This window comes from Neolamprologus brichardi, chromosome 23 (assembly GCF_056152115.1).
Source record: "Neolamprologus brichardi isolate AB-2024 chromosome 23, ASM5615211v1, whole genome shotgun sequence".
NCBI classification, from domain to species: domain Eukaryota; kingdom Metazoa; phylum Chordata; class Actinopteri; order Cichliformes; family Cichlidae; genus Neolamprologus; species Neolamprologus brichardi.
The window spans coordinates 16,151,182-16,165,197 of NC_142125.1; the positions used below are offsets into that span (position 1 = coordinate 16,151,182).

Sequence of the window (14,016 nt, forward strand, 5' to 3'; positions counted from 1 at the left end):
ATACATGCTCTGTTGATCCTTTACACTCCACTCCAAACAGCCGCCTGCTCTCCAAATGTCAGTCAGTGTCTGGCATAATTTGTTTCTAATCATTGGCAAAGAGTGAGAAAATGTCACCCTTTTCCAAGGAGGATGAATTCCGATTGATTTCCAATTAGCACTAAACAAAATGCCAGTTTGCTTTTTTTTTTTCTTCTCGGTCTGCGTGTGTGAGAGAGAGAGCGTGCTTGTATTTGTGTGATATTTAAGATCAGAGGAAACTGATAATGCATCACATCAAGCCCTAAGGCGCAAAAGGGTCCCTGAAGTTCTCAGGCTGAGCCCTACAAATACTGTTGTTCAGCTCTTAGCATGCATTCAGAGAACTAAAACGCATAACTAAATTCATCACATATTGGAAAACAATAAAACATTAACCACTAATGAATGATTCAAAATCTCGGTTTGTGTTACAGGACGAAATGTGTTTTAACAAAATAAGAGAACAACAGCAATGAAGACGAATTAGTTTAATATTCTATTTCGCCAGAGTTGGAAGGATAAGTGAAACTGAATGAATTCAAGTAGCAAATTAGACTTTAAAAATGTACCGTTTTTTATCCTATTAATTTACCCAGCTATTGTTGATCTCATATTTCTATAATGAGCATTTACACATGGGTTACTGCTAGAAAGTTCCTCTCTGTCTGACACATTTTATTGTTTTCCAAGATCTATGACAAAAATCATTCTAAAGAAAGAGAGAGATTTTACTCAGCATCAAATTCTCTTATATTTCAAAATAAAGTAAAATTTAAAAATAAAGTCAGATGATTTCTTATTGTGTTGCCAATCAAAATGCAAACCTGATCAGAGGGGGCACCTCTGAAACTGTGTCAGTGTTACATGTTTCAAAATGAGACAGGCTGCTTTTAGTGAGAAATTCTGACATGTTTAACCCTTTAAGACCTACCATAGAACCAAGTCCGCCAGAGCTTATATTATATTTTTACATGCTGTAGTGCCATTTTTGGGAGCATTTCAAGTTGCTATACATCAATACAACCATTATAGCCCAGATTTTAATAATATGTCTGCATTAAGTGCATAGTAATTACATAAATTGCAAAAAAGTGCAATAAACTACAAAGAAATTGAAAATCGTTTTTGTTTTTTTAACATATATTTCTAGTTAGAGAAATTTAAGAGGCTTATCCCTCAAAACTGTAAATACAAAAAAGTTGCACAAAATAGTTTCCCACCACAGGAAATTTATTTTGAGTGTCTTCATAGTTTTATTTTTGAAATACACCAATTTCTATATACTGCAGGAAAAACGAAAATAAATATTATAATGCAAATTTGCAAAAAAGCAGCATATGCATCAAAATAAACTATTTCCAGCAGTGCAATATGAGTCCTAAACATCCCAGAAACGACACAGAAAGTCATAAAGTCAAAGATTTTAAAAACACCAGTATAGGCTCATGAGGCCCTGATGGTAAAAAAACTACATTTACGCGAAAATGACGTCACTTCCGGGTTTCAGGCAGGTCATGGCGGACATGCGATAGTTCGCGCTGACGTCTATTCCAACATAGGAAGTGTTACTAACAGCTGATCGGATCGGCAAAGCGTGTTTCTGGAATATTATGTTTTTGTTGCTGCAAGTGCTTTTTATGCAGTTTTTGCAAAGCTATATGTGGAAGGAAACCGTGACCTAGGACAAGCGGATGGCATAAGATGTAAGTACAACTCCTCCGGTTTGATATGCAAAAAAAATTATTGCGCTAGCTTACGTGGTTGCAGTGCTACCGGGATTTAAAAATAGTTACGCAAAACAGAGCGTGCCCGCTCCGACCGGCTTTAAAGGGTTAAAGGATTTCTGTAATAGTGTATTTTTTCATTTTGTCACTTTTGGGCCACACTTGTTTATTCAGCTCTAAGTGCTTTTGTGCAAACTTTAAAACTTAGATGAAAATCATCAATAATGTGTAGTAATTTAAAGGTAACAGGCAAGATACATATTCCATATTGCACGTCTTCACCTTTTGCAGTTCTACAAACACACCCGACCTATTGTCTGATGGATGCAGTACCATGATGCATAATAACCCACACACAGAGTTCAGTCATACATTCCAAAGAGCATAAACGCATAGAATTCATGAAAAAAAAAAGTGCGGTAGAAGAAACTCTTTAATTTTGTTGTCACATTTTTTGCCCATTTTCAACAAAAGTGACAGATGTTCACCCTCTATCACCGTGTGTACTTCCTGTAAGAACATGGTGAGGTTTTACAGGCACTGTTTTTATTTTAATGCATTCTACCTAGGACAAAGCTTGTTCAGCCTTCAGTCACAGAAAACAAATTTAATCACGCCACAAATAAATTGCCAGCGTAATTACTCGCGAGTATGAAGTGATGTGTGCTTCACCAATTAAATTAGTGAACTCAGCAACAGCCACAGAAAATAATAAATGAAGACTCCAGAGAAAAAAAAAACATATCAGCATATTAAAATCATTTATTGTGCTCCAGAAGAGTAATTACTATTTAACCAGAAAGAAAGACAAGTGACAAATAATCTACAATACAAATGCCAGACCTGCTCACATAGTTCCTCCGGTTCACATGACTTTCAAAGAACAAATCCACCTTTAGCTTTCAGACTGCTTGCACAAACCTCTCAGGATGAATCTGAGGTTTAATTGTTGTTTCTGCTGCGCTTTGAGGTCAGAAAATGGCACGTTGCGTTACATTCATTCGCAGTGCTCGTTCCTCTCTGCCCTTGCACTACAACACAGGCTCACTGTCAACCACGATCTGCGTAGCTTTACACAAGAACAAAAAAAAAAAAAACGAAGCTTCCCCCTAGAACAGGGTTTCACAAGTGTTTGCAGTCCCAAACTGTTTGGATGTATACTCACCCTTCTTGACTGGCTTAATAAAATCTAGTGGTGCTGGGAGTCAAAAGAAATGACCGAAGAAATGCTACCTGGATTGGGTGAAACTTCCCCTTTTGCAAATGGCAGACTAACACCGTCTCACGGTAGCTTGAAAAATAGATGTAAATAATACCTATATGTTACGTATGTAAACATCAAGACAGCTTCCACTTTAATGTACTAAAGTCCACTCAAGAAAGTAGGAGGATAGTGGCATAACTACAAGAACTTAATCAAAGAGACATTTTTACCATTCTTTTGTTTTATTCTTCTTATATGCTATCGTTTTACTAAAAGTAATTTTCTGGTAGATAAGTCGCATCTGATGGGAGTGTTGCTTCTCTGTCACGATTAAACCAAAAGTCATCCTGTACAGAAGCGCACAGATCACATTTTTGGGACTATTTCACAAGCTGCCATGAGACTGGGCTAATTGGACACAATTTTTTAAAGGAAGGTGACACTAGATGGGAGTCATTCTCAACTCTGGGGCATTCTCAGACTAATATCTCACATCTGCCATTTGAATGTCAACACTCTTACAAATGAGTGCTGCTACAAGCACAAAGCCAATAAATCCAAATTCAAGTCTTATTCAGGACAAGCAGGACATCATATGACACAAAATAAACAGAATATTTAAATATTCAACACAGAAACACAAAATAGGCACAATATAGAATTAAACACTAATGGAAATAATGTTTACAAGGCTGACAAAGGAGCATACTGGTAACTGGAAATGAACAATACCAGCATATGCATTCAAAAGGGGGGTGACGGATTTTTGCAGGTCACGTTTAAGATTTTACAACTGTGTGTGTGTGTGTGTTTTAGCTGTTGTGGTTTTGAAGATGTGTGTATTTTAGCAAACACACATGTAAAGACCCTCCTGCCCACGCATGCTGCACGTAATCAGTGTGCTCAACCTGCCCGCAACGGCTTTAGAAAATCACAGACTTTTAATAATCTTCTTAAAAATAAGAGAAATTCAGTTATGAACCAGGCTGAATTAGAAAAAGATGGGCAAAAGGTGTATGTTTATGATGTTACGGTACACAGCACTCAAACTAAAGGTATACCCTTTTCCTCATAACTTTGTAATGTTCCACGTAAAACTACCACAGTGTATAAAGTGTATAATAACTGCAATTAAATTTGAACTTCCTTCGTATTTAATTTGCTCATTTCACTATCCAATAAAGTTTTATTGTTATTAGTTCTCAGTTTTAAGGTTTAATGTTTCCTCTGTCATAGGGCAGGCGTGTGACTTGCCCTAACTTTAAAAAGATGTGTTAAGAGAATATATGTTTATGATATTTCCCACTCTTTAACGTAATCAAAATGCTTCTCAGTGAACAGAGTGTCATATATGTGTAGCAAAGTCTCAGTGGCACTCTGGGATTGGATATGTAACGTTTAAAAAATGAGTGTCAATTACTCCAGTTTCCTAAAATCAGAAAGGAAGGATTTTTTTCTTTTTCCTTTTTGCCTTCTTAGCAGTGAATCAAAACTTCAACAAATTAGACGAAAAGAGAAGGGCAACTTGGTTTCTGTAGCGGCCCCTGTTCTGTCGATTGGGAAAATTTATCACCTTGTTTCAGTCATACGTTTCATAATTATATACGTTTCTTAGCCCTAGTCTATTAAAAGCTAGCCCTTTCTGAAAAAACACATGTAGTTGTACTTTAGTTGTGAGCTGAGATTTTTCCAACATGAAGAACACAACTCTGAGGTTCCCTGTGGAACCTATGACCACTAGAGGTGCTGTTAAGCATCTTTTAAATGATAAAGTCTCAGCACTGCTAGTACCTACCATCATATGTACACAACCGTTTACATTCGTGTCAAGAGCAGGGAGACATGACCTACATTTGTGGCGGCTGCAGGGGTTGGCAATGCTTACTGACAGCTGGACAGGGTAACGCCTGATAAAACTTTACTATCGATACAAGAGAATAACAGCAGGATGGAAAATGCAACATTCACAAAAGTTATTATTTGCAAATGAGCTATGAGGTAGGAAATGCATTTGAGAGATTCCTTATACCATAAAAAATGTATTTTAATGGAAACACTAAGAAAGGAATATTGACATTTTCACAGGGCGTATAAAACACACAGCTGTCAAAAGGTGACACGGCTTTAGATGTGGACCATTTCTTACCCAAAGATTGCGAATCTTAATAGAGAAAATGTCACCAGGCAAAACAAGTTAGTTTGCTTTGAAATGCATCAGTCTTCCAGTAAGGTTGCCTTAGTGAAAATTACTGAATCCTTCAATTTTGGTGCTGTTAAGACAATAAAAGAACAAATCTAGAATACACATTTTGGGTATGTTAAGTGGAGTAGTGCGATATGATTTTGATAGGGTTTATGCCATTAGTCAAATACCATTTTGTCTTAACTTTGCTTCAGTCTCAGTAAAGGTGCGAGGTTGTATCTGTGGTCGGAGAGGTGCTCGGCACAGCATTCTCTTCTTCTGCTACTGTGTATTTTAAATCTTTTTCACATCTTCCTGATTGCAAGGCAAACAACAGCTAGCTGGTGCTTAAATCAGACTTTCTATTTGTGCATTGCTTTCAAGATTTAATCTTTTAAAGCTTTCTAATTCATAATGCCTGCACTTGTCTTCAGGGAAAGGGGATTCGGTGCTGTTATTTTCAAAAGTTGCAGTTTTCTCACAAATTATGCCAATTTGCTTTCAATTTGCTTTGATAACCAGGTTTTTCCATACACAACTGTCAAAACTGTTAAATGTATTTAATGCATTTGCTTACTTATATATTTCCTGATTGAGTCATTGCGTTTTGCTTTTTTCCTGCAAAACGTTTTGCTGTCTTCCTGTCTAGTTTTACATCCTCAAGCAATCTAGCACAACTGCTTTTTCCTTATGAGAAAATTTGGACTATATTTGCATGTAGTCACTGCAGAGGCTAAATCTTGTTAGCAACTGCCACTATAAATTAAGTTCAGTGCAGTTTCTAGCAATTTCTATTTATAATTCCAAATATGTCAGGTGCTGACCAACATTTCTCTCATTTTTTTTCACGCTACAGTTGGTTTACATTTTTCAACTATCATCAATCAGACAATTGGATGCATGGCAAGTTATTAATTAGGATTCCTCCCTGGCTGTCACCCACTTAGCATGGCCTTGCAATTGCTTGACTATTTACCCATCAGTGCAATTATATGTTTAATTCAGTGGGTGGCCCTGCCTTTGCCCCTTTGTCATTTCTCTGGAGAGCAATGTTTGAATTTGGCAAGTGCTAGCTATATACGATCTCAACCCCTGTGATATTTTCATGTAGAGTTGTAATTGCTCGTTCTCAGTGCCTTTCATCCTACTGCTAATGCTGCAGTTTTGCAAACTTTATGTTTTTAAAGTTTGAAATGTTTTTTGACTAAAAGTAAGTCAGCTCAGAATGATTTGTCATATTACGTGGATTTATGTAAAATGCAATCCTAAAATGTGATGGAAAGTCATGCAAGCTGTGGTTCCACCAGACAAAAGACAAAACTACATAGTGCTTTTTGTCTTTTGAGATGGCTGTTTTGGAAAGGGTTGACCACTGGATACTTGTTGTGAGTTAGCTAAGAGATTGTAAAGATTGAACACTGGATCCCAATTAATCATAGGATATGATCTTCCGCAGCATGTGCGGAAGATTGATCACAGAAAGTGACAGAAACTATGGAGCTCTTCATTTTTTTGTTGCAACTGCATGTTTGGGTGCACTGTATACTTACATACATGCAGTAGGCATGCAGAGGGTCATGTCTAGTCACCGGGGATTGTAAATTCAATGGTTTAAGTGTCATATTAAAGTATCAAATGTTCACTGTAACAAAAAAAAAAAAAAAAATCAAAAATCAAAAATCAAAACACAACACAAACAAAAAAAATTACAGATAAAAATCTTATTTTGTTTTTGCCATGTTTGTAGCCAAAAAAGTGAACAAGTGTAGCGCTCTACTGGATTTACATCATGAAACACATTGTTTTGGTATTCAAATGCCAGAAAACAGTAATAAACCAATATAAACAAAGAAAAACAGATTTTGTTTGTCTGGCTTGGACTCACGTTGTGCAATCTGACCTACCTCATGTGACTCTTTGCACATTTTAAATTAGTAACCTAGATAATAGGAATTACTTTGTTGCTGATGCGCATATTCAGGCACAAATGTTCCTAAATCCCTGCACAGCCAACGTCATCATTTAATTTTCTTTCAAGAGTCCTTTCCACATCTAGTGAAGTGCATTTGAGCAATTGGGTTACAAAAACAAGGTCATGTTGCTTTTTATATGGGTCTAATAAATCTTGAGTTCAAGTAGAGGGTTTTCCTACATAAAACATTTTGTGTGGGGAAACAAAATACTTGGAAAGCCCAGGTGTAATTTCTTATCACATGGTTGTGTATGAGATTGTTTACACATATTATCGGTATTAAAGTATGAAAGCTTTTGATTTGTCGATACAGTGCCAACAAAACTACAGAGCAGATTTTCCCCAGATTCTGAAATTCCCACGAGGATGATGTGTGATAATAACCTTGGAATCTTTCTTTTGTTTCAATCCCAGATCAAGCACTGGCTGTTCATTTCATCCAGAGAAACAATCTGGAGCCAACAGATAAAATTAGTTTATTCAATTTAAATCGTATTCCAAAAAGCAACATTTCCTGTGAGAGACAAGATTTTATCCCCTCATCCAGCTTGTCTGCCACAATGTTACATGGGGTAACAGTAGTCTGCACTCATTATTTTGAATGACTGCACAGTGCCTGTAAGGAAGCCAAAAGGGGCAGGATGAATTCTCACAACAGAGGCCTCTTCACATCTACATTTTAGCGAAGGGAAAACAGGGAGAAAAGCGTTTCAGCTTACCAAGTAGCATCTCTGCGCCAGCTTTCAGATTTCTATATCTGTGCACAATAGACTTGCCATCTAGGATATTCATGTCTGTGTCTGCTTTGAAGATCACCACTTTACCCCCACAGTGACTCCAACCTTTTAAGCAACTGGATTCGACTGCACTGTGACTCATTTCTACACCGATGGATAACATCGTTAGCTGCTGAGGCTTCACTGACCTGAAGATGTTAGCAAAGGCAGACAGCATTGTAGTAGATGGTCAACTGAAGACAGTGCGGATGTGAGACGAGCCGCTTTGCTAAACAGCCCAGCTGTCAGCTCAGTATAAAAGATGAGACAGTAGAGAATCCCTGGTAGAAAACGAGTGGGGCTAAAAAAAGAAAAGAAGTAGCTCTTCAAAATGAGGTAAAGAGGAGTGAGGGCTTAAGAGCTGCTATGAGAGGCCTTTTTACTTCCTTCACATAATTCAATAATTCCAACGCAATGTGTCTCCTAACACAACCAGCCTTGGCTAATGATAACTAGATGAAATGCGCATCATGGGAATTGGCCTACTGTGACCCTAACTTTTCCTATTATCTTGCCCTTTGACTTGTGTTAGTCATGCGTAGGCATTCATTTTTAAAGAGCTCTACAGTGCCCGATTGGATGAATAAAAAATCTACACGCTCCAGAAATTCACTCTCCCACCATTTTTTTTTCGCAGTAGTTTCACCCTCCACCACAGTCAACACACCTCCCAGTTAAAAGTAAAGAAAACCGGGCAATGGAATAAACAGTGCAGGTAATTACTTCTATACGGTATAGTGGTCAAGTAGGTAGAATACCAAAGAACATTGATCTCAACTGAAGGTACAATGAGTTTGATTGATACAGTGTAATGTGATTTAACCACTATCAAAAAGTAGTACCAACACACGGAGTACAAAACTAGTCCTTATATGCCCAGCTCCACTCAAGCTATATCATGTTATGCAAGAAAATTTGAACCATATTTCCAGCCCCTCCCCTTTCTACCCCCGACTCCAGCCCACATCATCCATAACCTGGAATTGTATTTCCCATGGTCCTGCAAGGGTGTGTGTTTTCTTGTAATCCAATCAAGAAATATGTCTGAAATTTCTCCAATGCAAGGGAGAGGGTGAAAATTATTCTTAATAATGACATAATCAGCAGAGCAGCCATCAAGCAGATAAATTGTCATGCGCATCGTGCTAAAATATCCAATTATCCTTTGTCCCCCAGCTCTCTGTGTTGAAGTTGGAAAAGCCAGAAAGCCAGTAGGTGGATCCCCACTTCCTACTGGTTCAGTTCTACTGGCAGGTTTGCAGTATGGATGCCCCTCTGAAAAGAGGAGAGCTTAAACAGCCTCGGTGCTTAGTGTACAGATCTAGATATGTAAATAGGTTCTATACAATAAAATTGTTCCCAATCCTCAAAAATAAATGGATGAAAAGTATTTGCAAGATTTTTTTCTCCTCAAAATGGTTCTGTTGTGCATACAGGATTTCTTTTTCTTGAAGTTTTCAGTCTTTCCTTTGCTCTTTTCAACAATTGTTTTTTTTTCTTTTTTACCTTATCTTACATAGCCTCCATTTATGATGTCAAGACATGCCTAAATTGGTTTGCATGGCATCTACATTGTGCCCCACAGAGTAATCTCTAGCGTGATGCCGAAGGAAAACAACGCGCTTTCTTTCTTTTACAAAGAGCTCCCTTCTTCTCACCTCCAAGGTGTGTCTGATGCTCTCTTCTGTATCCAGATAATACTCTCAAGCAGTCATTTGTCAAAAGATCCCGAAGGCCATATCTGTTGCTAAAAAGAGAAAGTATTTTTACTGTACCTTGTTTTGCTGCAATATCAGAACAAAAATAATAACAATAAAAAAACATCCTCCTCTTTGTTTTAGCTTTAGAGGTTGTTTATCTTCAGCTCTTTATATGTATTTTTTTCTTGTCTTAAATTTTTGTACAAAAAGATAATTATTCTTTTTTCCCTGGTCCAAACCCTCAGAAACTCTTGACTATATTTCCTCAGGTATTAACAGGGTGTCGTACAGTCCCAGTGCAATTCCATGGGTTTCTGGCAACTCCAGGATGGCATTTCATCTCATGACATACTTGTGTTTGTCAGAAAGTTGGCCTTCAGTCTCTGCTGCATCAGCGGCATTAGCTTTAGCCTCAGCCATCAGAGTCCCGCCTGCATGGGTGCATCCACAGGGCTATACTCGGGTGGTGGAGTGTGAGTGTGGGTGCGGGTGGGGCAGGGTGTTGTTCTGGCCACTGCTGGGGAAGGTATTGAAAGAGTGGAGTGAGGTGAGCCCTCCCATGGTGCTGGGGATCATGGTTATGGTGTTTGGTGTCATGAGCGGGATGTCATCTGGTGAGCGCCTCATGGCCAGAGTATAGTCCGGTGGGCAGGCAGTCCTCAGAACCACGTCATGCGGGTGCAGGGAGTCGCCAACCCCCCTGCAATCTCGGTCCAGGTCTGAGTGCTGCTTCATCTGTAGAGACATGATTTCCTCCTCTTGAGTGTGGGCAAGGTCATTTGCGGCACTCCGCTGGGGGCTGCAGCGTCTATGAACATCGTGCCGGCGCTTGTCCTTTTTGTAGTAAAGTGCAGCAAAAGCTAGGATATTAAGGAAAAGCAGGGATGCTCCCACAGCAATGGTTACAGATAGTTCAGTGGAGTAGTCACGCTGGTCCACAAGATGTGGTTGGTTGTGGCTGTCCTGTGTCTCAGTGGGGAATGGGGTTGGGTTAGGACGTTTGGTCACCAGAACTTTGGTCTTCGGTATTCGATTAGTAGTCTCTGGTGGAGGAATCTGAAGACAAGAAAACCAGTGGTTAATAACTAATTCATCTGATCATGTTCAACTGTATAGTCTAGCTTGTGGTACCACAACATTGAAACTACATATTGGATACCCCATAATAGGCTTTGAATGTTATTAGAGCAAAAAAGCATGATTTCATTTGCAATAAATAAATACATTAATATACAAAGAAATCCTGCCTTCTCTTTGGTTTTATTGCATTGTCTACCTAGTCCTGCTGAGGTTAGTGCATGTTCTTGCTTTGTTTCACATGAGTCCTCCAAGTTTTTCTCATTACTTCTTGTATTTACATTATATTCCAGCTGGACTTTTGGATTCTAGATTTATTTATCTGCTATTAAAGCTCAACTCTTGTTTGTTTATTTGTGTCTCCTGTGACTTGAATTTCACATCATTCAAAACTTTGCAGTGCACACCAAACTGACATTCCACTCATTTAGCTTCTAAGAGTCACATGACTTTAACAGCATATTTTGAAAGAAAAGGAAAATATTACTTTTTTGACATTTTATAATCCTTTAAGAAAACCCAACTTCATAGCTTTGCAGATTTCCTGCTACCAGGAAGATCAAATACAATTTCATTAGATCAATAGTAAATATGCACGTACTTCGATTCGGGGCCTTATTTTTTCAAATTCAGGAGTCAAAATGTTTTTATTCATCATTACATAGTGCTTGTAAGAATGATTGCACAGTGTTTGACTACTCTCGATTTAAAGCTGAAAGTCACAGTTTACTTCAACTGTTTGTTTGATTAAACCATAATGTAGAGAGGCAACATTATAGAAACAGTGCCCTTATTCAAATAATCATGGGCCTAACTTAAATAAATGGAGACCAGGAAAGGGATGGAGAGCAAAGGAGGAAAAGGAAGACAATATCAGGAAGGAGCAACTTCAGTTTCCTTCAGCTCCAAGTGTTAATGTAATGTTGATAATCTCTTTGCTGCAGCTTAATGCTTAAGTTGCATAGTGACACAAATTTTTGTTCTAACTTGTGGCAAAGTGAGATCGTGTACATCCTGAAATTACTTTAAACATATGGCCACTGCCTGACTAGATAAAGTCACTTATCAAAATTTGACATAAATAAGCTTTTTAAAAATGAAATTAAAAATATTACACACATTCACATCCTCAAACATTCAGAATCAGCCCCTTGTACATCAAGTATCTACTCATAATTTGTATCAAACTGAAGTCAGACTGGATGTTTATGTATAATTCTTCTCTGTCACACCTGATAGCTGCATTTACTGAACACTTTTGGCATTGCCTTTAAATTCATTCCTCAATATACTTCAGCTGCTGCTCTGTGTTTATATGTGTTCGTCTATCGCGTCTATATATATAATCACCTAAGTAGGAGATCACAAGAGCCCCTAGAGTGGAAAATTAGGCAAACTAGGTCAACAACCAATCTCAATGTTACATTTAAAACTTTTCAAAAAGCCTTCTGTGGAGGGAATGGCTCACATAGACGCTTTTTGCCATGATATGACACATCGACTATTTAAAACCAACCTTGGTGGTGGTTGGGATGAGCTGGGTGACCTCATTGAGACTGTGTAGATGAGGAACCAGCTCCAACCACAAGTTGACCTGAGAAAAGGACAGAAATGCGTAGGTGGTAAAATCAAGCAAGTATGAAAACTGTCTTCAGAAGAGCATCTTAAAGTAAGTATGGAATTACAATAGTGATGAAAATGAAACAATACTGCAGTTCAATTTTAAGCATTCAGAAAACGTCCCTGCTTGTGAAAAACAAACCCAAGACTAGGGCACAAGTGACGCATAAACAGGAAACACACAGGAATTTCATCTTTATAGAGACGAAAAATTTAAAATAATTAAAGAAACAATTAAGTGGAATACATTTTTATAAATCCAGATTGCATACACTGGATTGATCCGTTTTTGAAAAAGTTAGAGCAATGTGTAAGATGTTAATAGAAACAGAATTAATAGAGATTAATTTAAATACATAATAAATAGAAAAATAGACCAAATATATCATAATATATGAGAAAGTCAACTTTTTAAAGTTTGAAGTTAACGTTAAATTAATGGAACTTTGTGTGTATATTTTGTATACACACCACACTTGTAAGAATAATATGTGCTTTTGTCGATTTTCAATCAATCGTTAAGTTGACCTTGAAGAACTTGCCAAATTTTAATGCATTTTTAACATGACCCAGTCTACAAATTCATACCAGAATTATTTCAAGCTATCATCTTTACAGATAGATTGACATGCACTCATGCAAATGCTATCAAAATATAACTTGTGAAGACATAGAAAACATCACATTAAAAAAAAAGCAAAAAAAAGATCATAAAATGTGTTTTTATAAGGGATTTGAAAAAAGCCACAGATTTTGTGAGCGGTTTCTCCTCTGGTAGATTATTCCAAAGCTGATGGTCAACTTGAGATTTAAATCTTGATTTTGGAACCACCAACATCGCAGCTCTTGAGGATCTAAGGCTGTAACACAAAATCTGCTATGTAGCTTGGAGCCAAACAATCACATGGTTTAAAAGTGATCAGTAACATCTTAAAATCAATTCTAAATCTACAGGGAGCCAGTGTACTGAAGTTACAATTGGAGTTCTCTTAAAAACAGTAAAAAGCTTATCTGCTGCATGACAGAGTTACGTCTAACTATACCTTATTGGCACGGTAATGCTCTTTGACCCGGGGCTTCAGGCCAATGTGGAGGTAAAGCTGGTCTTTCTGGTTGTAGCGTGTCCATGCCACTTCTTCAAAACGATTGGGCTTAGTGTGGATGAACTTGGTGTCCTGGGGGACAGGCTGGTTTGGGTCCCTTTGAAGAAAGAGTAGGAATGAGTTTCCGTTAAAGAGGTCACAGAGGAGAGACGAGCTGAGAGTCTTACAGTGGAAAAAAAAATGTTGTTGGCTGTTTACCTTAGAGGGGAGGAAGATCTAAAACCAGGCTAAAGGTGAACTGGACCTCTTAAGACACAGCTGTTTGGCTATTCCAATTTTAATTTTGACATAAGTGTAGCATTTGCCTCAGGCTAATCAGTATAATTATGAAAATACTGAAATGCAGCCTCCAGGTTTCATCAAATTTTAATCAACGCTTTCTAAGATATCACACCTGATAAGATCCAGAAAAGGTCAGAAGGGAAATTATTGCTCATAGATGTAGGGCTTTCTAAAGATTCTGACTGAATGGAAAGGTCTTAAGATAGCTAATAACCTTAGAAGTATACATAATTTAAATTTTGAGGCATAAAAAAAAATCCCTGTCACAGTTTTTTGTTTATTTTTTAAATTATGGATATCTCCTTGGAAGTGAATGCATTTATATATAATTCAAACATGAAAAGAAGCTTCCTGC

General features: G+C 37.7%; 1 protein-coding gene across 2 annotated transcripts in view; it reads right to left on the bottom strand.

Annotated features, from left to right (window-relative positions):
* Positions 1-2,186: 2,186 nt before the first annotated feature.
* nlgn1 (neuroligin 1) overlaps positions 2,187-14,016 on the bottom strand; it is a 286,547-nt gene continuing 274,717 nt past the window's right edge. For both annotated transcript variants that reach the window (XM_006801992.3, XM_035912635.2), the window contains 3 exons: positions 13,320-13,476; positions 12,173-12,250; positions 2,187-10,635 (listed from right to left, as the gene is read on the bottom strand). In XM_006801992.3, coding sequence (XP_006802055.1) covers positions 10,033-10,635; positions 12,173-12,250; positions 13,320-13,476 — 838 coding nt within the window. In that variant the 3' untranslated portion in view covers positions 2,187-10,032. The remainder of the gene's footprint in view (positions 10,636-12,172; positions 12,251-13,319; positions 13,477-14,016) is intronic.